General features: G+C 39.6%; 1 protein-coding gene across 13 annotated transcripts in view; it reads right to left on the bottom strand.

Annotated features, from left to right (window-relative positions):
* LIMCH1 (LIM and calponin homology domains 1) overlaps window positions 1–25,254 on the bottom strand; it is a 322,854-nt gene that overhangs the window by 84,186 nt on the left and 213,414 nt on the right. For all 13 annotated transcript variants that reach the window (XM_004419008.3, XM_087434251.1, XM_087434246.1 and 10 more), the window contains exons 4-7: window positions 13,611–13,717; window positions 8,995–9,025; window positions 6,886–6,996; window positions 57–252 (exon numbers count right to left, since the gene is read on the bottom strand). In XM_004419008.3, coding sequence (XP_004419065.2) covers window positions 57–252; window positions 6,886–6,996; window positions 8,995–9,025; window positions 13,611–13,717 — 445 coding nt within the window. The remainder of the gene's footprint in view (window positions 1–56; window positions 253–6,885; window positions 6,997–8,994; window positions 9,026–13,610; window positions 13,718–25,254) is intronic.

The following is a 25,254-nucleotide window of genomic DNA, read 5'->3' as shown; positions in this document are numbered from 1 at the left end:
CAGCCCTTGTTAACGTTTAATTCTAAGATGTGCAGTTTATTAAGGCTCCAACCTACCATCGCTGCTTCCCCTGAGGACTACATCTGGCGAAGGTGTCTGCCGGGAACGGGAGCCGAAGGAATCCAGGCTGTCGAAGGAATCATCTCTGCCGTGCCGAGGGGGAGACAGGGAGTCGCTGCGCTCGGAATCCCAGCAGTCAATGTAGCCACTGTCTCGGATACTACGTTTAGGACTCTCAATGTCATCAGTCTCCTGTCCAAAAATAAAACGAAAGGATTACAGACATGACCGCCACAGACGTAGAGCTTCCAGTATCAGGAAAATCCGTCTCCAGCGGTCTCCCAAAAATCCTGCACATAGCATCAGGATGGAAAGGTTATGGCAATGATTATCATCTACGAATGAACATTTCATTCTTTAACCCTCCCTGTTGCAATTTTCCCCATCAGAAAATCTCGCACATTTAAAAAAAATCTTGCAAGTAACTCACACTCCGCAGTGTTTAAAAAAAAAAATCAAAGGAATTAAGAATAAAAGATCCTAAAGTTTGGATTGACAAGAATACAATGACAGATGAAAACAAAAAACGAAAAACTAAAACCGTAACCTTGACCCGTCTTTCGGAATCCATAAGTGCATGTCTTTCCTGGGACCCAGCGCCTAGCTTAGCCATGCAACTGCTCCTGTTTATGCTATCTGGCAAATGCACACAGCATTTGTTTTTGCAGCAGAATCAGTTCCGTAAAATCCCGGAGCAGCATGCTTCCATCTCCTGCTACCTTGAAGGGAAATATCTGCTCTGAAAAGGAGCTGTCTTTCTGAGGCAAAAAGTTAAAAAAAAAAAAAAAAGCAATGAAAAATATGCAAACTGCTTTTCCTGATGCCTCAGAAGAATCCAGGCATGCTCTCGCTCGTGGCCAGCTCTTGGCGCTGGGGAGCTGAAAGCACTTGTGGCTGACCCACATGTTCAGAGTGGTGAGAACAATGGCTGTCTTTGACAGCCTGTGATTATAAATTCTTTCCAGTGCAAGCAGCACATACTAAAACACTGAAACTCCAGCAGGAAAAAGGTCAGTCAAAGCCATCCTCACCCTCGTGTTATAATAAAAGCCTTGTTCCCGCCAATGCCTTAGCATTAATTACAATAGTCCAGGCTGACGAAAACAAAAATAACTCCAGTCACTCAAAGATAAACCTCAATTTAATCTCCTCCAGACTGTCGCTTAAAATCAGGGCTGTGGAGGACATTGGTAGAGGGGCATGTTCTCATCGGCAAAGACTGGAATGTCACACTGGATTTCCTGGGATGCTCAGAAAGGTCCTCTCCACATTCCCAATAGAAAGGAAAAATAAATAAATATTCTCCATGTTAGCGATTTTGGAAACTGTCTAACTTGACGAACATGCCCACTGGAGCCAATGTCTTTGTAGGAAGTGCCTTTGCCAGCTGCTTCTATCAATTATATCCAGATCCTCCGACGTACTCCCCAGCGGGAGGTATTTTGGAGGGACGGAGTAGCTGTAATGCACAAGGTACACCCAGGTTTGGCGTCAGGAGAAGGGAGTGGGAGAGAAGAGAAGGGCAGGGTTGAGAGGAGCACCCTGCAGTCTCCACACTGAGGACCTCATTAGTGCCCCTGAAGGTTGTCAAATGGCCTGGGTGAGTCCAGCCAACATGACCCTCCAGAGGAAGGCAGAAATTCCAGTTATGGAAATTACGGTAGCTTACTTGTAGGTCAAAAGTTAACCAGGACTTGAACAAAAGCCAGGCCTGACTAGCTGGAAAGAGAAGAACTCATGACTAACTGAAAAGTATAGATCTAATTTGGATATGGTTTTGTATTTAATTTCTTTGGAAATGCAAGTAATTATCTTGGATTATTTATCCACTGAGAATAGGCCAAATGGCTAAAAAATGAAGGTTATTTTTATTAAACACTTACTATATGTCTGGGGCTATGCTTGACGATTTTTGTATGTTATATTATTTAATCCTCACCCCCCAGCCTCCAAGCCCCCAACCCCCACCAGCTGCTCAATGATGTGGTTAGCACTGTCCTCATTTTACAGAAGAGAAAAGTTCAGAATCAGAGAGGTTAAGTAACTTGACTGAGGTCACACAGTAAGCAGCAAAGCTATGGTTCCAACACAAGACTCTGTCTCTAAATCCCAAATGGTAAAACCCAACAATGTTTGATCAACTCTGGTGTAGTTATAGCCGCCACCATCAGCATCATCACTTCTTCCAACTACTGGAAATGCTAACCTGGATAATGTCCCTTCACTAAATGTTGTTTATGCCTAGATCATCAAACTATAAATACTGCAAAAGAGAGGCAGTTTAGGGTAGGTTAAGAGCGTGGTCTTGGAAGCTGGACTGACTGGATTTAAATCCTGGTTCCACCCTTGTCAGCTGTAAGACCTTAGGCAAGTTATTTTACCGGGTTTGATCTCAGTTTTCTTATCTGTAAAATGGAGCTAATAACAACACCTATCTCAAAGGATTGCTGGGAGGATTAAACGTGTTACTATATGGAAAGCATTCAGAAAAATGCCTGACCCACAATAAGCGTTCAAAAAGTGTTAGCTATGGTTATAATTACTACTATGTATTCATTTGGGTATGTAAATGTCAATATATAAATCATGCAAAATTTATAAATGTAGTTATACACACACTGATACTCTTCTCCTTCTCCACTTATATCCCATATCTAGACGTCTTGGGCCCAATTTCCCATCAGGAAGGGCAGACATTCAGGGAGCTGAGCCACTGGTCACATGAAGAAATGACAGAATTTTACAGGCTGCTTGGTGCAGCATTACAAAACCGGATTTTCAAGAAAATAACATCAGAAAGGCTCCCCCAAATGCCCAAATGTCTCCCCTACTCCTACCCTACAAACCACACGAGAACAAAAAGGAAGAAAGAGCAAGTCAACACGATTCTTGGAACTTTAGCTGCTTTCTCACAGCTGGTAATGGGAAAGAAAAACAGAAAGGCTGTTCTGTTCATGACTGCGTAGAAAGCCAAGAATAAAGCCTTGGATCAAGTGGAAGCTGAATGGCACGGCCAGCTTGAAAAGTGAAAACCAGGCCACCCATAGCCATCCTTGGCTATCCTTGGCCAAGCTGATCCCTTGGAACCTTGGAGTGAAGCAAGAGGCTGGTTCTTCAGCCAGAGATGAAGATGTGGATATAAGCTGGATGGACAATTGTATTGGATTCCATCAAGTCACCTCAAGTTAAGCTTTTGGGGGAGAGTAAATACATACACCAACACAAAGAACAGCACAGTCTAAATTCTCCTTTCTTGGGGTCTAGTTATGTCATCTGTGCTTTTCATCTAGGAGCCCAGTAGCATTCTGTCTTCTACAGAGAGCACTCCAGAGAAGGGAGACAAGACTTAAATCTGTCCATTGTGTTAATTGCTAGTTGTTCTAGTAAAAGTGTGTTAATAAATGGGGAGAGAACTACCAGCTTCCACAATACTTTTGGATTATTTCACTCATCTGTCCTCTTCTTATCCTCCTTTGTCAGAAATAATGAGAACCAGCTAGGGTTGGTGGATGACTTATGGTATTTGAGAAAGTCCAGATGCATTTATTTTACCGCTTAACATTTTATGATTTCTTTGTGATTTATAAGGTGGCTAAATCCTGGAGTGTTTTAGGGTTCTACTTTTCCAGCCTAGTGACCCATCTCCACCCACCACACTCTGGTTGGGGAAGCTATTCATTCCACAAGTAGATACTGAGCATCTTCTATGTGCCAGGCACTTTCTTAGTGCTGGGGATGCAGCATTCTGCAAAATCGATAAATACCCTTTTCTCAGGGGCCTTCTCTGGTAGAGAAGACAAAAAATAAAAAGAAAAGCAGATAGATGAATACAAAGTTGGGTGGTAAGTCGCATGAAAAAATAAGGCAGGTTAAGGGAAGAGAAGTTGATGATGGTTGCTATTTTAGGCAGAGGTCTGTGCTTGCTCATCACACTCTCTGCTCTTTAGCCCCTTGTTCTGGTGAACACCCTTCACCCCTTGAAACAGTAGTGGCTTAGGCCACTCATGGTACCCCTTGCCACCAGTCACAGTGACTAGTTCAGGAATGGGACCCACACTGGGCAGGAGTACACCCCTAAGAATTTTACAGCTGGGGCCAGGGGAAAGAATTCCCTTGCCTTTCAGGGCAAGGAGCCAGAAGCAGGTAATCCTGGGGATGCTGTTGGTCATGCTCCCTGATGTGTTTGCACATAGGAGGAGAGAATGAGTTCAAGGAGAGATAGGAAGCGATGAGAGAAAGACATAGAGAGGAAGAACTTAGACTATTGACTTTCTAGCTCCAGTCCCTGAGAGCTCTAGGGCCTCCCTAGTCCCCATGGCTCTCCCTTCAATCTCAATATTCTCATAGCAATTCCCCTTGTTCAGCTTAAGTGTCCCTTCCTTTGGGAGACCCTTTTTGTATATAGCAATAGTAGCCTACTATGACGACCCACTGTGTGCCAGATGCTTATGCTAAGGACTCTACATGTGTTACTCGTATTACAGAATTTAACAAGTTGCACCATAATTAATAATTTTTATGCACATTTCTCCCACTAGGAAGATAAATATTAAAAATTTCTGGCTAGTCTCTTTTGTGAAAAAAAATTTTAATTTCAAATTTATTCTAGCCTGTGTCTGTGCAGAAGAGATTCCAATTGTCCCTCAATATCTGTTCTCCATTTCTTCTCCAGTGAAAATACCCACAGTTTTTAGCTGAAATAAAATCTACTTTTCCCAACTCTTTCTTTTCAGCTAGGTATGGATGTGTGACCAAGTTTAGGTCAAGAGGATGTGAGCAGAGGTGTAGTGTATGACTTCCCAGAAGTGTGTTTAAAAGGAGAGCATAGGTCCTTCTTCCCCTAACCTCTCCTTTTTTCTGGCTCAAATGTGGACATGATGGCTAAAGCTTCCATAGCCATCTTGGACCAGCAGGTGAGAAGCCATGGGTTGAGGATGGTGGATCAGAAAGACAGCAGGAGCATAGGTCCCAGATGATCACCAGCCCACGCCAGCCCTCGACTGCTGACATCCAGACCACATTTATGTGAGTTCGAAATAAAATTCTTTCTTATTTAAGCCAGTGTTAGAGTTTCCTTCATTTCTCAGCTGAAGCCAATCCTAATTGATAAAATGAAATAATATATATTCTAAATAAATTAATGTTTCCAGGTGTTGGATAGACCTGTGAAGTTCAGGTCAATTACTCTCTAGTTAGAGATATGGGAGTACCACAGTTGGCCATTTTAGTTAAGTCATGCTTTGTCCAGTGGTACTAACTACTCTCTCATGTTCTGTGGTGTTGTCTACATTCGCTAAAAAGGGTAATAGCTGTTAACAGGTCAATTCAAGGCAGCTGAAGTAACTAACTGTCTCAATAGAAAGGGAAGCTAGGAGAGCTGAAGAAACTAATAGCTGTTCAGATTATAGAGGAGCTGGACTAGTGGTAAGAAATGTCAATAAGGAGAATAAATCAGATTCCAAGAGAATCCAGCAGGGGAATTGTGAGGCAGAGCTTTTCAGTAGTTTAAAAAAGATGACCCATCTATCATTATTTCAAGTCCAAAGTTAATACAAAAAAACAAACATTTAAATTTCACAAATGCAGACCGAATCTAACCTTTGTATTTTCTCTAACAAGAGAGTTAGATGAAAAATTAAAGGACACATAAGAGTTAAGACTAAGAAACAATGTGTTGTGTTTGATTGAGTGGGTGTGTTTATTTTATTTTTAAAGGAATTTAGCTTAAAAGACTTTGTTTATATGCATTACGACCAATAGGAAAGCTTTGTCCACTTATAAATATGTGAGCCAGATTGGCTCTAGCCAAATGCAAAGCACTATTAGGACTATTAGCTTTAATATAAGGAAAGAAGAATAAGTTATTAGAAATTTGGAGCAAATTCTTGCTTTCAGTATTAAAAGAAAAATTGTAAAGCATGGAGTGTCTCTCAATGAAGTCTCTTCAGCGCGTTGAGTTTGCATGTTAGAGAAAGGAGGAAGAGCCAGGCCTTAATTATTTGTGCTACAACATGGGCCTTATTCAAAACCCATGGATGTTACTGATTACAAATGAGCCTCACCTATTCACTAAGGCTGGTTAGGGGGTGCTGCTCCTGGGTACTACTATATCCCAGTACTTTGGATGAGTTTATCTATATTGCTGAACCTTAAAAAGGAACACACAGGCAGGCACACAACAAACACACCACTGTTTCTTTGACAAATTCCTACCTTAGGTCAGTTTTTCCCATAAACAAATAAAAAAATAACACTTTGAATATTGTACAAAATGTTTTCCAAATTTCCAGGTTATTCAAATACTATGGCCATAAGATGCACATCTTAGAAGAGAATGCTTCTAATTTATCAGAGCCTGTCCAGAGTGGATGCCCAGGCAAGAAGCTGGCTGACGTTAGCTCACCCACACCAAGGCAACGAGTAAGCAAAACAACCTTTAGGACAAAAGTGCAGAGCAAGCCTTCATTTTTGTATAATACCGTATTATTTAATTCAGGCATCATTCTCCCATGAAAACAAGCACCGAGCTCTTTGGCGTACAAAGCCATACGCTGACAGATTGAATTTGCTGTCTTGGAATTAAATTTGGATGGAAGTCAGATCTCCCATTCTCCGAAGGATTTAAAATACAAAAGTTCAGGTAAGTGTGGGATGCATGAGGCAAAGATGTCATTGGTAAGACAAGTGGTCATTTCCTTAAATGCATAAAATCATTGGCCTGTGCAATTCCACCATGAGGAACTGTAATGATCTTAAAAACAAGCCAACGTGTTGCTTTCTTACCTTGTCTAAACCTCATGAGATAAAGAAGAAAAGTCAAGTTACCTTTCTCATCTGAGCCAGCAAGCCTTCGAACTCCTTCAGGTTGAGCGTTGTTCCGCTATACGATGCACAGCTATTTGCTGCTTTTCCCAGCCAGTAAATGGTAACTAATACCTGTGAAGCAAAACCATGCACAAAAGCAGGAGAATAGTTCCTCAAGAATTACTTTTAAACTAAAGAATCAATAATCCTCCACTAACAGGAAAGAGAGAAGGTGCAACATTGATTTACAAAAACCACCATCCATGAGGTCTCCATTAAATGTAAAATCATTTTAATAAGAACCCAATGCTGTATCAGTCAACACAAACATGATTCAGTAGTTAAAATAAGACTCCAGCCTTTGGAAAAGTTTGGTTGTGAGAAAGTGATTTATAAAGTAGCAAGAAGGAAAAATAAATCCTTCAAAAGTGTTTTCATGTAATGAAGGTTTCAAAATTAGGAAGCAAAATTTTTCAGAAACTCCAGCATCTTTACTCAGACAGGCAATGAAATAGGTTGCCAATTCCTTTTGAGAGAGGCATTTTTAAAGGCCTACAATTTCTACTCGTGGGCACAGAGGTTCTGCTAAGACCAATGGCAAAATCTCAAAGGAGTGATAAAGGTTAATTAGTGGTTCCCAGCACAAGATCAACAGAATATATCTAATTAAAGTCAGAAGAAGGCAATGGAATGAAGAATACTAAGTGCAGATACCTAGCTTTGGGGTACAGTAAGATTCCTATTAATCTGAGATGGGAAATTTTTAGCCTGGTCAAGGTTACTGCCAATTAAACAACCTTGGATATTTAAGAATGTCTATGAATATTCAATGGTCTGAACCTACAGACCTAAGTTAATTTTGTTCTGTATTTCCAAAGAAATCGTCCACAAAAGCAAATGGTCTTTACACTGACTTTCTCATAAAACCCAACAGGGGTCGGCCGCAGATGAGCTCCTTAAAACTGAATTACTGGGATCTGAAGCCTGTGGAAAAGCTAAGACTATTATTTTATCTTCACATTTGGTCTTACTGCTTCAACCAGGCTGGGAAGTACTGACTATACCTCCCTTCACTTGCTAGACCCGAAAACGCTTGGGACAACGTGGTGTGTGTACGTGGTTCCAGACAGCAACGGGTCCAAAATATGGGTATGTGCACTGATGCTACTATGTGATTTGGTTTTTTACCTCTGCAGGAAAATTTTACTTTGGGAATCCTTCAAAACTTCCAGAAAGTCTTTTTAAACTGATCGCTTACAAATAAATTTCCAGAGAATAGACAATTCCAAATGTCAGGACATTAACTAGGACCATGAAATAACTAATGTGTACTAAAAGTATGAGGCTATCTTGAAAGGTATAATAGGAGACTGGAAGATAGAACTGTGTTGTGTTTTAGATTATGGGTTTTCTGATTTGTTTAAAACTGTATGATGAAAAATCGCATATATCCCTAGTTTTATAAAGGAAGAAAAAGAAGATAGAATGAGAATGTCAATCAAATATAATAGCACCCTGGACATTAAAAGAAAAAGAGAGGAGTCACAGCCAACTTTTTTATTTTATATGCAGAAGGTCATTTCTTACATTCCTCAATTTAAACTTAAAATAAAAGAGCACTAATACTTGCCCTTTGAAAATATAACTCCAAAAAGTTGATTTGGGGAAGGACAAATAAAAACTCAAAAGATTAGTAGGAAAAAAAAATACAAAAGTACTGGCCCATGAGAGTCAACGCTAGTCATATTATGCTGATCTTTCCCTAAAACAATTTGCCCAACTGTTTAATTTAATAATCCCATCTGTGCCTACCAACGGAAAGCGGCTGATGTTAATGCCGAAACTGATCATTTTGTGTTTAAGAAACCGAATTACAAACAGAGCACAACCTTTCATTTGTTTATTTCTGGATTGAGCACTTATCTCATTAAAGAGAACTTCCCCCAAACCTACCATTTTTATTTCTATCACAGTTATTATTATTCTATCAGAGACACATATACTTGTTTTCTAAGAAGGACTCTTTCCAGCAAGGCATACGAGAGGCACTGAACCTATGAGCTCAATTTTACACTTAAACCATCAAAATTAGAAGGAAAAAGGTTTGGAGAGTGAAATTAAAACACTTACATTTTTCAGCTTCCTACTATAATCAAGGCTCCTAATTAAGGAAAGAGAAAAGAAAATATGATCAGAATTGCAGTTTCTTCACTGTGGCCTTCCTTAAAACACCTCTAAGATGTACTTGAAGCTAACGAATATAACAAAATCAGCAGAATATATAATTTTTTAAAGTTCTATGATTAGTGATTTCAGGTACTAAATAAAATTATTAAGAAAACAAAATGTGGAAGGATAAGACGGGATTCAAGTTCCAGAGTGCACCATGAAAAGATGAATGCTTTGTAACATCTGGAAAATGAAGAATTCCATTTAAAACTGGGACTGTTTATATTTGTATTCTCAAAGCTCAACTGTTAAAGTAAAAATTTGCCTTGATGATCACTGTCAAATTTAAATCTGACTGCAATTCCAAAATCTTCTTTATACAAGTACTTTTAACAAAGGTCTTACATAATTAAATAGACCTGAAAATATATGTACAAGAGGCAGTACTATCCAAATATTTGTTCTTTTCTGCTGTGGACATAAATTAGTGTGGGGAATTAGCCATAAGCAGGGAAATATGCATGTTATGTTGGAATATACACACATGCATTCTTAAAAATACATAAATATTTAGTCTCAAATGATAAACAAAGTTGGTGGTACTTTCTAAATATTCATACAGTGAAATATGAAAATTTTTCCAAAATTATTTCAAAGTTTCTTTAACACATCAACAAATAAATGCTAGGAAAAACAAACACTGCATTTCTTTCTTCCATAGTAACTTCAGTTGGGTTGGGGGAGGGGAGGGAGACTGTAACTCTATTACATAAACCAGTCAAGAATTCCTTCAAGTATTTAGACCCCAATCACTTCATTGCTGCATATTCTCACCCAAAGCACATACTAATGAAGAGGTGCACAATTTTAAGTCCATTCAGACTTGAAGGAATAGAAAACAATGCAGTATATACTAAGGAGATAAACCCATCAACAGGGACTTGGATTGAAAGAAGCCTTGGTCCAATTTGCATTTGATTAAGAGAATGTTCTCACGTTTCCCCCTTTTAACAGAAAAAAATGATATGTCATTATCTGCTTAGATATTTGCTAGGATTTTTTTTTTAATTTAACAAAAACAATCTATAAATGATTTGAAATTGTTATGAAAAACAAGTTAAGAACAGGGAACATAAACCTTTTTCTGCATTGACAATACAAGTTCATTGACTAAAACTGACCCAGTTCTAAAAAAATCATGCCTGGCACATAGTAGGAGCTCACAAAATCTTTGTTGAATGACTTCCACATAACAACCAATTATGTGAAAATGCTCCCCAATTTTTCAGAGACATACTCGGGAGCAATCCAAAGCCTTTCCTGAATTTCCTCCAGCTGCTTCGACTCTCTGGAATGATACTTGCTGCATACCCTTCTGAATTATGCTTTCACTTCCCATCAAGATTGTCTGGCATCCATTACAGGTAGAGTTCACTAAATTACACATGCAGTAATTATTTGCAGGTTTTTCCTCTTTTTTTTTTTTTAGTCTACTCAAGTTACTTCTCAAAAAAAAGTAAGAAAAATTACCTACAATGAAAGCTAAAGAATATTTTTTAAAAGGCAATTTCAGAAAAGCATCAAAATTTCTTCTGTGGGATCTACCCCTATACCTTATTGCTTAGACTCTTAATTGGTGTCAATGGGGTGTTCTCTTTCTCTGCTAATGTTCTGCTCAACTCTCAGAGGGGAAAGAACAGAAATACAACAATTCTACTTTAAGCAACCATAGCTATAAAATCTACATGTTACAAATGTCCCCTGTACAGTGCCAGATTAAACTAGCATCATTTACAGAAAAGTTGTGAAGCAAAGAGCTCACTATGCCCCATTCCCCACAAAAACTAGAAATGATTTTCTAAGTACCATTAATGAATTTACGGCATAATTTTAAAATAGAATTTTTCTCCATAATTATTCCAAGTTCAACATCCTACAATGTTTGATTGCTCATCCTTGCTCATTATCCTTCTACCACACCAGCTACTTTTCCTTTTCTTTTTAAACATTAGGATTTTTTCCATCCTTTCTATGCCTCCAGCCTTTCTACTTGCTCTTCTTCTGCCTTCAATGCCCTATAGATCTTCACACGGCTGCTTCTTGCTTCCCTTTCATGTCTCAGTCCTCAGCCCTCAGCCGAAACACCACCTCTTCATAGAGGCTACTCTTGACCACCTCCGGACCATCACTATCTTTCTTTCTTTTTTTCCAGTTTTATTGAGATATAATTGACATATAACATTGTATAAGTTTAAGGTATATAACATCATGATTTGCTACATGCATATACTGCGATGGTCACTTCTTTCACATCATCATTTATTTTCTTCTCAGCACTTATCACTCCCTGCAAATTATCTTCTTTATTTACTTACTTATTTCTCATTTCTTGACACTGGGTGTAAATTCCCTGTGAACAGGGGATGTTGGCTATCTTGTTCATTCTGCTTCTCTAGTAACTGGAAATATATCTTAGACATATAGTAGCTGCTCAGTAAACATTTGTTGAATAGATGAATGAAAAATGATAGAGTCATAGGGGAATGTGATGGAAAAGCATTACCTAAAGAAAACAATAATACTTAAGTGAAGGAAAAACTAAAAAAGGAAGAAAATGAAGAGAAGGAATGCAGAAGGGGAGATAGATGGAAAGACAAGATAAAGAAGAGAAGAGAAGCATAGGGAAAAGGAAGAGATGGAGAAAAGAAGCAGAGAGAAAGATAAAGAAAGAGGACAGAGAAAAGAACAGGGGTAGGGAGGATGGTCCAGAAATTGAAAAGTGGCTGTGTCCATGTGCCATCTAAGTGACTTTTTCCCCTTTAGGTTGCTTTCCATGCCTTTGAATTAAAGTCTCTTTCTTTAGAAGTTGGTTGAACCATCTTCTCAGATCTGCACTGAGCAAGCCTCTAGCTAAAGAGGTATTCTCATACCTCTGAGAATATTCTATCCAATTCCATTTTATAAATGAAGACACAGAGCCTAATGAAGCAAGGGAACTTGCCTAGGGTTTCACACCTAAGGAGCAGCACATCTATGGCTAGACCCTTGACTTTCTGATGCCTAGTTCTTGTAGAGAAGCAATAAAGGTGATAGGAACTTTGAATTTCTAAAATCAATCAGTTTCAGAATTCTCCTAGTTTAGCAACATACTGATTTAAAGTGACTCTAAAAAAAATGAATGCAGCTGCCAACACTGTCAAAGAGAACTTTCCTTCACCCTCCAAGCAATGTGTGTGTGACTAATTATTACGATGTCTCACAGTTACTATTGTTTCTGGTCACTTGCCACCCAGGTGAAACTACAAATGTGAGATGAGGCAGAACTTGAAACAATTTCCTAAAATGAACAATGATTTATAGAGGCTAGATTTAGGTACAGTCATAAATGGAGCATATTATGGCTAAAATGAGGTTTATGGGTTTCCATATTCAAATATCATAATTTTTATTCCATTATTTTTGCCCTAACTAAAATTTTTCCATGAGAAATATTAAAGAATGGCACATTGACAATAGAGAAGTGATTTTACATGATCAGTCACAGCTGACTCTCCCTTATTTCCAGTCACGAATCATAAAATCCAATATAAACTCCTAATTTGATTTCATTCAGTAGTTTCCATTTTTTCCCAATTATTTTTCTCCATCATTTTTTAAAAGTCAGTATTGTCAAATGGTATAAAATTAACGGCTCTGAATTTTGGCTTCTCTCTCCTTTCTGTTCTTCCATGATAAAATGACCAAAAAGTAATCAAAAAAAGAAGGATAGCCAATCTACAGACCCTATCCATGTAATTAAGCTTATTGTTAAGGCATATTCACACCAAATATTGTTTGACTAAACTGGAAAATATTTTGTATACAATTGGTAGAATCTAAAGAACTTCTAAACTACAGGAAAGTTATCTCTACCATCTCATAAAGACTCTTCTCATTACCCCAATCACGAGGTATTTCTTTACAGAGAAGCACATTGCCTTTTCTTTTACTATTACATTCTTTCCCAAGAATTCTTTGGCCTCAAACATGGCCCACTGAGTAGATACAGTCAACAATAGCCTAATGGCCAATGATCCATCTTGGAAGAACTTGATCACTGACACATATGAGAAAACAGTTACAAATGTAAATGAAGAAGAGATTTCTCCATAATCTACTAGCTTCTTTGCATAATAAACAGAGTGCAGATCTGTTTACCAAGTCTGCAGTCTTCTAAAAGCCTATTCAAATGCCCAATTGGAACTAATAAAAGCTTTTTGTGGAACACAAATAGATTCTGTGAATATTTCTCTCTTGCTTCTTCCTCCTTTAAGTTTTACTTAACATTTTTCTTCTTCTCTCTAAAATTCTAACTTTAATATGCATGATTTTTGCATTTCAAAAAATTATGTTTGAGCAGAAAGAAAGCTCTACATGGAGGGAAGGCCAATGTGCCTTATTTTACAAGTTTTACCTTCACATTTTTATTTTATTAGGCATGCCTAATTCTCTGCCTCTGAGACCTTACAACATCATCACAAAACTGCAAATCAAACCACAAATGGGCCTCCCTTAAACATAAATTGTGCACTACTTACTTGACTGTTACTCTGTTGGATGTATCCTGTAGGTCACTTGGGTCAAAAAGTTGAGATTCTTTAAGACCTAGCTCTTTACAGCCTCTCAAGAATAAGATGATATTGTCCTGGAGGGAAGAAAAGAAATCCAAGTCTGTATTATTTTATATTATCTTTATGAACCAGCCCCTCTTCTTTAATAGTCCAAATCACTACAGGGATGTCAGTCATTAAGGCAATGAGAGTCAAGTCTAAAACACTGCTTGTTGCATAATAAAATCATACTTTGTTAGGAAATGCTGGAGTAAACAGACACTTCAAACTTCTAAACCCACAGCCATGCCGATTCAATTTTTTCCCTTTACCTTCACACATTTGTACACAACTACAAGTTAAATGCCACTGAAAAGCAGAACTTAGCAATTTTAGGTGAATAGTACTCAAAAACCAGGTATTCTCTATCACTTCAAAGTTTTGTCCACATCTTATTACCCAGAAGCTGGTGCAAAATTGATATTAAAAAAAAAATTGGTTCTACTACCCAAGTGTCATCTTCAACAAGTTTTTCTTTTTAATTGATGTCCTAAAATACATCTTTTATCAGTGGGTTTTGACTGATAATACCTCTTTGTAGACTATAAATTGAATTAAATGAGAAAAAAATCTAGACTTAATTGGAAAAGGAAAAAAGAGGGGCAAGGAAAGTTTTTGAAAATAATGCAAAAGACTCTCCTCAGAGTAAAAAATTTCTCTAGCAGGTACCAATTTACATTGAGCTGGCAGAGTACCAGGCACAGTTGACAATTAAGGAAGGTTATGGTCTTCATCTGCTGGGAGTTGTTAAGAATAAACAAATGGCTCTGAAAGAGATTGCAAATTGTGGGTCATCCTTTTGGAATTCCAGGGTATTAGTCAGTAGGTTCATCAGGTACAAGTCTCAATTGTCTTCTTCCTAAAAGACTTCCGATGTGCTGACTGGCCCCACAAGTTAGCAAAAACTACAAGAAAGGAAAGACAAACGCTGATCAATGTGAATCCATCTGAATGCTGTAAGAAAGATGCTACAAAAATCTGAAATGATAGTGGTGGTGACTGACTCTTATATTCACCCAAGTGCAACTCAACAAAGCGAACAGAAAGCAGAATATTTTCCAATTACCCAGTATGTAGGCAAGATTCTAATATGACTCCCAAGAATCCTGCCTCCTGCCCCCTGGTGCAGACACCCCATATAATCCCCTCCTTTGACTGAGAGCGAAACTAGAGAATGTGATAGGATATCACTCTGTGATTATGTCACTGACTAGTTGGCTTTGAGTTAATCAAAACAAAGATTATCTGACTGGGTCTGCCCTAATCAAGAAAGCTTGTAAAAGGAAGTGAAGTCAGAGTTCCTAGTGGCCGTGAGTTCTATAGCTGCCAGGAGATGCATTCTGTCAACAACCACAAGACCTGGAAGAGGCTTGGAGGAAGCTCAGATAGAACCTTAGCCCCTGCCAACAGCTTAACTTCAGCTTTGTGAAACCCTACAAAGAACTCAGTCATGCCACGTCTAGACTTCTGATCTACAGAAACTAAGATTATAAATGTGTGTTGACTTAAGACACTAAATTAATAGTAATTTTTATGCAGCAATAAAAAATTAATATGCCCAGGCTCAAAACAACAAGAGCAACAGCAATAAATTGCTAACATTTATATAGACCTTATTATATGTCAAGCATTCTTCCAAGAACTTTACATATACTAATTCATTTACTCCCTGCACAACCTTATGAGGTAGGTATTACAATTACCCTCATGTCACAGATGAGTAATCTGAGACATGAGAACAATTAAGCATCATGCGCAAGGTCACACAGCCAGCAAAAGATGGAGGCCCAAAACAACATGGCATATGTGAGGAACTCAAGCATCAAAGCTAAGGCCAGCGCCAAAAGAAAACGATGCTATGGAGTCAGGGGCTGATCGCAGAGGGCCTTGAAGGCCATGGAAGGCAGGCTGTGGAAGTCATAGAGGGGCTGTAATCTGAGAAATAAATGCCCACTCTGTAGCAGAAGTAGATTGTTGGGGGTAGACCTGGGGGGAGGTAGAAGGTGTGAAGAAAGGACTTAAAAGGAACAAGACAGGAAACAGGGAGACCAATGAGGAGATACTACAGTCTCACTTTCCCCCACAGTGGGTGGCCAGAATGTTTTCTTTCCTATGTCCCTGATTTTTTCAGCAGCAAAGCGTGCCATCATTCACAAGACCTGTGTCATCACTCACAAGACCTCTTGTTGACTGACAATGAGCTGGTCATAGTCTGAAGTCATCCATACCCTTGCCAGTCTCCTTCAATTACTTTGCACATTTTTAAATTATCAAATTTCTCCTTGGAGTTTTTATATTTTCCCTCCCACCTTCCCCTACAGTTTTCTGCTTTCTCGGCAATATATGTTTCATTGACTAACTTTGTCTGAGGGAGAAAAGAAAAGGAAAGCAAGGGTGAAAACATATTGACTTCTTTTTAAAGGACCCAGATTTTCTACTTGTACATTGATCATCCTGTTACTAAATTTAAATATAACATCTTTCCTTTTAAAAAGTTACTTTTGTCTCAATATTTCAGTTGTTTGAAATAGATTGTTTTAGATTCATTTCCAATCCTCTTTTCACATAATTTTATCACTTGAACATATCCATTTACCACTAAACTTAGCTATGCCAATCATGCTGGTCCTACTTGCTTCCAGATCTACTCCAGTCTCACGAAACTTATCTTTACTTAGTACCCAGGCCTCAGAATCGGGCCACACCACTTCCCAGAGACAGCAAAACCAAGGGCCCCTTCTCCTTGGAACTTGGCTTTCCTTACTGTCATTGGAAGAAGCAGCCATATAATGTGAGTAGCACACGTGGGTGTTTGTTTGGCATGTTTACATATAAATGATTGGTTAGAAAAAGAAGGGGGAGGAAGGAATAAAAGTCAGTACCTAATTTATTACTATTAGCATATTTATGAGTGCAGGCTGAAATAAAAATTGCCACAATAAGGTTTTGCTGGGAAAATATTTTGCCAATATGAGAATCAACTTAAAGCTTACTACTGAATTCTTTCTTTAAAAAGGCTCCACTTTTTTAACTTTACTATTCTTAAGTCAAGAAAGTAGGTTAAAGATCAGTGAAGGCTTTAGATATCAGAAGACTATTTTGGTGAATTATATGGGATGTTTTGAAATATAAACTAAACATTTGTAGCTTACATTCATTGAGCATTTACCACGTGCCTGGTCTGTCCTAACCACGTACTGGGTTTTCTCTTTTATTCTCAAAACAGCCATAGGCGGCAAGCACTGTTATTGTCTCCACTTTACAGATGAGCAGTTGAGGTACAAGGAGGTTAGGTTCCAAACTTAGTCACCCAGCTACAAGTCTGCCTCCCAGTTAACTCCACACAGCAGGAGGAAAAGAGGTTTCTCCAGATGTTAAAAATTAAGTCTGAAAGGTGCCAATTCCTTTCCCACCTCTCCAAGTTTCTAGATGTCTTATTCTTATTCTGCCTTCCCGAAATTTCAATTTTAATTCTTTTTTTCTTGCCTTTTCTCTTTTTTTATGATTATCTCCTTCATTCCTTCCTCCCACTAGCACACAAATACACATACACACACAGCCTCGGTGATTACCTGTCTCTGAGATTCTTAAAGGCACCATTGGTTCTAGCCCTTGAACAGTCTTGAAGGCACCACATTCAAAAAACAGTGCACCCCTCACTTGCAACTCCACATTTGGGGAATAGTAAACAAGCCCTTAAACTACTTAATAAGGCAACCCCAAACCAAAGACAGCAACTAGCACAGATGTCCAGGTGAACCCTTTCCAGGGCATGCAACCATCTTTCTGTTTGGCCTGTGAGCTCTGAGGGCTTCTTGCCCAGAGGAAAGGAAAACATGGGTCCTGGTACTCTCTAGGAATCATTTGGGACCAAGGACTGGACCTGTGACCGCCATGTAGTCCCATAAGAAGCACCTGACCCAGATTCTCAAGAAAGGCAAGGAGGTGCTTTTCTCATTTGCGTTCCCAGACGTGCCCTTGAGCGCCAGGCTATATTCAGCACACAGACTGCAAACAAAAGCATTGTGTTGCCAGCTGGGCTCAACCACTTGGGCTGGGAGATTTCAATAACTGTAAGTCTCCTTCCAGCTCCTTGCTACAATCTAATGATGCTGGAGGGGAGCCAGACCTCAGTCAGGAGAAAAGCCAGAAGGAAGAACGCCCCCCCCCGCCCCCCCAGCTAAGAGTTAACAGGGGCAGCGGGCTGGAGCAAGGGAAGGACTGTGCCTTTAATTACATAAAATGCATCCTGCAAGTTCCCATCTGCCTGACTCTTCTCATTGAGATTTCCGCACATTTAGAATTCCAAGCAAAACTCGCATCTTCGTGTTTTAACTTCAGAAGCCAAGCAGCGCCTCAATTCCAAAGGAGAAGAATCCCAAGGGAAGAAGACGTGGGCGAGACCAATTTACAACAATGACCATTATATTTAGCTCTAACTACTGTAGTATTACAAACCCATTAAGACTTAGTAAGGCTTCAAAAGGAGTTTTTAAACGACTCTTCAAACAAGTCAATGTCATGAAAAAACAAAAATTAGAGATTAAAGAGACATGATGACCAAATGCAACGTATGACCTTTGATTGGATCCTAGATGTTGGATGATAATATTGAATGAGTGTTAATTTTCTTAGACATGATGATGATACTGCAGTTATACGAGAGAATGCTTTTATTTTTAAGTGAACATATGAATTATTTAGGGACAAGCTATCATAATACCTGTAACATATTTTCAAACGGTTCAGGAAAAAAAATTGTGTGTGTGCCCATGCAAGCAAGAGAGAGAAAGAATGTCTGCCTGTTGTGGAGAGAGAAATAAAGCAAATATGGGAAAACATTAACAATTGGTGAATATAAATCAGGGGTTGGCAAACTTTTTCTATATAGGGACAGATAGTTAATATGGCTTTGTGGGCCTATGGTGGTCTCTGTCAAAATCACTCAACTCTGTCATTGTAGCCAGACAGCACATAAATGAATGGGAGTGTCTGCGTTCCTACACTTTCTTTACAAAGCAGGCATTGGGCTGGCTTTGGCCCACAGGCTGTAGTCCACCAGCCCTGTCCTAGGTAAATGGTATTCAGGTATTCACTATGCCGTTCTTTCCACTTTTCTGTACATTTAAAAATTTTCCCAAAAAAGTTTGGAGAAAAGGTTGCTAAATTTGTAAAAATGTATTCAACTACATAGGGTTGTGACTTCACTGGCTAAACCAATTTCATAAAATTCAGAGAAAAAAATAACCGTCACCTCAGAGACAACTATCGCAAAGTGACTGAGGTAAATGCTCAAGTGCTACTGCTACTAATGGAAAGTTACCATCTCTGGCGAACTGGAAACTACTGTAACATGAGTCTCAATTCAACACAGATGCATAACATCAAGTTCCTAAAAGAGTCTATTTTGTACTAGACCAATATTAATATATAAATTTATACTGCTTTTTTTCTAACTACCACACATTAACTCCTGCTTGTTCTCCGCCCAGTGGTTTCCCATGTCATTAATTTGTGGGCCGGCCCTGTGTGTGAAAACATTCTCTAGAGGCCCAGGTTGAGGCCTGAGCTTTCCACCCTTGCCCGGGGCCTCCTCTGAAGAAGTCCGTGTACTTCGCTCCCTTCTCTTCTCATTCCAAAGGCAAGATGAAGGAATGGCCCAGGACGGTCTCCATCCCCAGAGTGTAGCAGTGTCCCAGCATATAGCAGGCACTCATTAAATGTTTAAAACAAATTAAGTACTACATTGTAGGTACTTACAACAATGATAAAAACAACAAAATTCCTTATCTTCATGGAGCTGACATTCTAGTAGATGAAATAATAAGGACTTATAACAAAAGTACCTTATCTTCAAGATTAATTTTCATTATCCATCAAATAGCTAGATTTGTTCAAGATACACATAAACAGAGGTCTGACTTCAAATTAGACAATGGAAATGAGAGACGAATATATCAAGGAACACAGGGTAATAGCTTCGGAGGCGGATTCCAGTTAGAATCCTAGCTTCAATGTCTATTAGCTATGTGGCCTTGGGCATAGCTCCTAGCCCTTCTGATGGCTGAATTTCTAATCTGTAAACTGGGTGATGCCATCAACCTGATAGGAATGTCAAATTACAGAAAATATACATTAAGAACACTCAGCCCAGTGTCTGGGCACTCATTATATGGAAGTTATTATTATGACATTCTTGTCAACTCAGGTCAAGAAAGGACCAGGGAAGGTGAGAGGAAGAACAGTTTATCCATCCATGAAAAACAGACACAGTGCATATTTAGAGCCCTTGTCAGTTACATGGGAGATGGCAAAAAAAAGTGGGGTTCCTGCTGTTATTGTTTAGTTATTGTTAATAATTGCCAACTTGACACTTCTATACAGGCAGCCTCAAATTTAGGCACAAGTTATGTACCAAAAGTTCATTTGTGAGACAGCTGCTTATAAGTCATCATCTGTAATCATCCCACAGAAATAATCCTTGCACGATGGTTCCCAGTTCAGGTCAGAAAAGCCTACTTAAGGGCCGGCCCCGTGGCTTAGCGGTTAAGTGTGCGCGCTCTGCTGCTGGTGGCCCGGGGTTCGGATCCCAGGCGCGCACCGACGCACCGCTTCTCCACGCTGAGGCCACGTCCCACGTACAGCAACTAGAAGGATGTGCAGCTATGACATACAACTATCTACTGGGGCTTTGGGGGAAAAAAATAAATAATTAAAAAAAAAAAAGAAAAGCCTACTTAATCCAAAATGTACTTGAAGGGGAATATTGATTACATATGGAAACTAACCTCTGAGCTGCACAAAATTTCAGTGGGAAAGTGTATTCAGAAACGTCAGGCACACGTCCCTCTTTGGCTGCATTTTGAGCCAGTATTTCAGAGGACATAGAAGAGGCTTCCTTAGCCCAAGGCAGTAACATGGGAGAGAGAGAAAGGAGTGAGGGGGAGAAGGGTGAGCCAGCAATTCATTCCAGTGTAGCCCCCGAGGCATATCACTACCTCATCCAGACCTTTCTCTCCTTTTTGTCTTCAGAAGGCAAGCAAGGGCCTGCCCGCTACCCTTCCCTTTCTCCAGCTGTCATGCCCAAAGGGAAAGGGGTTTTTCTTTTCCCTTGATCCGCTGTGGAGCAGCATGCAGCTTTCCAGCTCTGAGGAGGGCACCCAGCATTTAGTGGTTCTCAGGGGAAACCAGACAGGTAGTGAGAAGCCCCCTCCTCTGCCCAGTCTCCTTGGCCTTTACAAACAGTAGGGAAAAGTAAACATGATGGTGGATCTGGAGTTCACAGAAAATGAAAGCGATGCTCATCTGGGTTTCAAGTGAATCCACACACCCATACTGCCAGGTATTTAAAACGCAATATATAGGGGCTGGCCCGGTGGCGTAGTGGTTAAGTTCGCGTGCTCTGCTTTGGCAGCCTGGAGTTCATGGGTTCAGATCCTGGGCACAGACATAAACACCACTCATCAACCTATGTTGTGGTGGCGTCCCACATACAAAAAAGAGGAAGATTGGCACAGATGTTAGCTCAGTGACAACCTTCCTCAAGCAAAAAGAGGAAGATTGGCAAGAGATGTTAGCTCAGGGTCAATCCTCCTCACCAAAAAAAAATTAAAATAAAAAAAATGCAATATGTAGAAAGCATCCATACAATTTTCAATTTCAATAAATGAAAAGACTAGGTGGAAATATCAAGATGTAAACTGGGACCATCTCTGGTGAATTTATTATTTTAATACATTTCCATAATAAATATTTGCTTTAAAATCTTAATAAGGACTTAGGAAATCTCAGAAAGATTTGCAAGGATACCAGAGAAGACCTAGATCTTTTTGGAAAATCAGTAGCTAACACTGTTGCTTTTCTGTTCTACCTATAAGGCTTTTTTCTTTTTTTAAATATGGTTTTTGTTAACTTTTCTACATTTGAAACAAACTCCCTTTAACAGAAATGCATTTATGAAATTCTGAATTTAAGGAATACATTGCCAAAATATCTCCAGGAACTTACCCCACAATTAATAGAATTTGGGGATTTCCTGTACCTGCCATGTATTCACAGTTGCCATCCCAGCTTGTTCGGGTTCCAGCCAAGCTCCAGTAATTGGCTGATGCCCAGCAACGATCAGCACTCGCCAGACTTTCAGTGCATTTATATTTGCCGGGAGCACTTAATGAGAATACCAGGCCTTCCACTGAGAGGCAAGAGCGGCTCATTCTGCCTGGGGGAGTTCTGGGGAGGTTTGACCCTGAAGGCGGCAGCTGGGTGGCTGCTTGAAGGAGAAGAAAAAATTTTATGGATGGGAAATGAACAGGAGCATAGCAGGTTGCAGATAGAGAATGAAAGGTGGGGAGGGCAAGAAAGTTATGAGAGGGAAGCTTGAGGAGAGTTGTGAGAGCCCTGCCAAGGATGTGGACTGTTCTCTAGGCAGTGGGGAGTCAAGGCCAGTTGATGAGGACAGAAGAAGTCCTGGGATCCAACCTTTATTTTAGGAGAATATGTCGGGTAGCAGCGGGAGAGAGCCACTGGGTGGAGGAGAGACTCCAGGTAATAGATTATTACAAGAGCTCAGGGAAAGATGTGGAAAACCTGAACTCACCCAGAAGCAGTAAGAGCAGAAAAAATAGGGAGGTTGCGAGCACCCCTCATTGGCTTGGCAGTTCAGTGGATTTGGGAGTAGATGACGAAGGGAAGGAGGGGGTTTGGGGTGATGCTGAGGTTTTTAGCCATTGAGACCATCTTAAGGAACAAAAGAAAGGGAGAATAGTGAGAAACAGAAATAATGTTTGGAACATTCTACATTCAAAGAGCCACAGCTCATCAGGAGCTTATACTTGGGTCTGGAGCTCAGAAGCGAGGCCCCAGCAGAATATGCAGGTTTGAAAGACACCAGGATGTGCATATAGCAGAAGGAGGGGAGAAAATGATATTCCCCAGGAGAGTTTAGACAGAACAAGAGAGACTAAAACAGGACCATCCAGAATGCTGACATTCAAACGATGGTTAGAGGAGGTGAGCCATTTGTGCCTGAGGAGAAGCAAATGAGAACAGAAAGAGAACCAGACAAGGCTTCCAGGGGAGTCAAATGAGAGCACTGTTCAGGGAGCACCATGGTCCAGTGCCAAATGCTTCAGCATCACATCTAGGATCCCAGCTCTGCCACTTACCGGCTGAATAACCTTGAGCAAGTTGCTTACCTGGTCTCTGCCTCAGCTGTCTCTTCTAAAAGCCCAAGTCTTTTTTTTTTTTTTTAATAACGCCATTCTTGAAACATAATTCACATACCATACAATTCATCCTTCTGTCATGTGGCTGGTTCTCAGAGGCCTTGGCTTCTCTTAATTTGGCTCTTTTTTTGAGCCTGTTCTCCAGCTCTCTTGTGAATTCTATGAAGTACTAATATCCTTTCAATATCTCCCTCTCTGATGAAGTGAATCAGAGTTAGTCTCAGTATTTTGCATTTAAGAACTCTGATAAATACATCTTCTGATCCACTTGCAGTTTTAATCTCAGAACAGGAGCAAATAGGAGAGCTCTAAGCCTTCTCATGCTGTTAGGGGGAAGGACAGGTGTGAAAAAATTGTTTCTGGGGTGTGCATATTTTTTTTAATTTTTTTTATTGACGTATTAATAGTTTATAACATTGTGAAATTTTGGTTGTACATTACTGTGCGTCAGTCACCATGTAAATGCCTCCCTTCACCCCTTGTGCCCATCCCCCAACCCCCTTGCCCCTGGTAACCACCATACAGTTCTCTCTCTCCGTGTATTGGTTTATATTCCACATATGAGTGAAATTATGTGGTGTTTGTCTTTCTCTCTCTGGCTTATTTCACTTAACATAATACCCTCCAGGTGCATCCATGTTGTTGCTAATGGGACAATTTTGTCTTTTTTTAATTGCTGAGTAGTATTCCATTGTACATATATACCACATCTTCTTAATCCAGTCATCAGTCGAGGGATACTTGGGTTGCTTCCACTTCTTAGCTATAGTGAATAATGCTGCAATGAACATAGGGGTGCATAAGCCTCTTTGGATTGTTGATTTCAGGTTCGTTGGATAGATTCCCAGTAGTTAGATAGCTGGATCATAGGGCATCTCTATTTTTAATTCTTTGAGGACTCTCCATAGCGTTTTCCATAGAGGCTGCACCAGTTTGCATTCTCACCAGCAGTGAATGAGGGTTCCCTTTTCTCCACAACCTCTCCAACATTTGTTGTTTTTTGTCTTGGTAATTATAGCCATTCTAACGGGTGTAAGGTGATATCTTAGTGTAGTTTTGATTTGCATTTTCCTGATGATTAGTGATGTTGAACATCTTTTCATATGCCTATTGGCCGTCTATATATCTTCCTTGGGAAAGTATCTGTTCATAACCTCTGCCCATTTTTTGATCGGGTTGTTTGTTTTTTTGTTGTTCAGTTGTATGAGTTCTTTATATATTATGGTGATTAACCCCTTGTCAGATATATGATTTGCAAATATCTTTTCCCAGCTGGTGGGTTGTCTATTCATTTTGATTCTGGTTTCATCTGCCTTGTAGAAGCTCTTTAACCTGATGAAGTCCCACTTGTTTATTTTTTCTTTAGTTTCCCTTTTCCAAGTAGACATGGCATCCGAAAAGATCCCTTTATGACCAACGTCAAATAGTGTATCGCCTATATTTTCTTGCAGGAGTTTTATAGTTTTAGGTCTCACCTTCAGGCCTTTGCTCCATTTTGAGTTAATTTTTGCGAGTGGCGAAAGCAGATGGTCTACTTTCATTCTTTTGCATGTGGCTGTCCAGTTTTCCCAGCACCATTTACTGAAGAGAATTTCCTTTCTCCATTGTATGTTCTCAGCTCCTTTGTCGAAGATTAGATGTCCGTAGACGTGTGGTTTTATTTCTGGAGTAACAGCCCAAGTCTTTATAACAGCCCAAAAGGCCCCACAGGATCTGCTGCCCACTACCTCTGACCCCATCTCCATCACTCTCCCTCTCCGTGCAGCCAGGCACAACTCCTTGCTGGTCCTAAACTATGCCAGGTAGGTCCCTGCCAGGGCCTCTGCACTGCTTTTTCTTACCTAGATATTACCTAGAACAATCTCTGGCATATAACACGTAAACATTCAATAAATATGCATGGAATGGATAAACGAGTGAATGACCATAAAAATGCAGATACTCATAACATCATAGGGCTGTTGTGTGGGATTAAGTAAGAAAATATACGTAAAATGCTTAGAATAGAACAGCGTTTGGCACAATAAATGTTTTCCATTATGATACTTATTTCTATTAGGATGAAAACTATTAAGTCATCAATGAATGGATTTTCTGATTAGAAGTACATTACTGACATGGAGAATTTCAGTGGAATGACAGGGTAAAAACCAGATTGTAGAAAGTTAAGAAGTCAGTGTAGAAGAAAAACAATGGAGAAAACACATAGAGACACATTTGGGAAGTTCAGCAGAGAAGAGATTATGAGATAAGGTGTGATGGGTCAGAAGAAGGTTGGTTGTTTCTTTTAGGAAAACTGCAGGTAAGGAGAAACATGGCACCCTGCTTGTCCTAGAGCTCCCTGACGC

Source organism: Ceratotherium simum, chromosome 8 (assembly GCF_057802395.1).
Source record: "Ceratotherium simum simum isolate JZ-2026a chromosome 8, ASM5780239v1, whole genome shotgun sequence".
NCBI lineage: Eukaryota > Metazoa > Chordata > Mammalia > Perissodactyla > Rhinocerotidae > Ceratotherium > Ceratotherium simum.
This window is presented reverse-complemented; position numbering and strand designations above follow the sequence as displayed.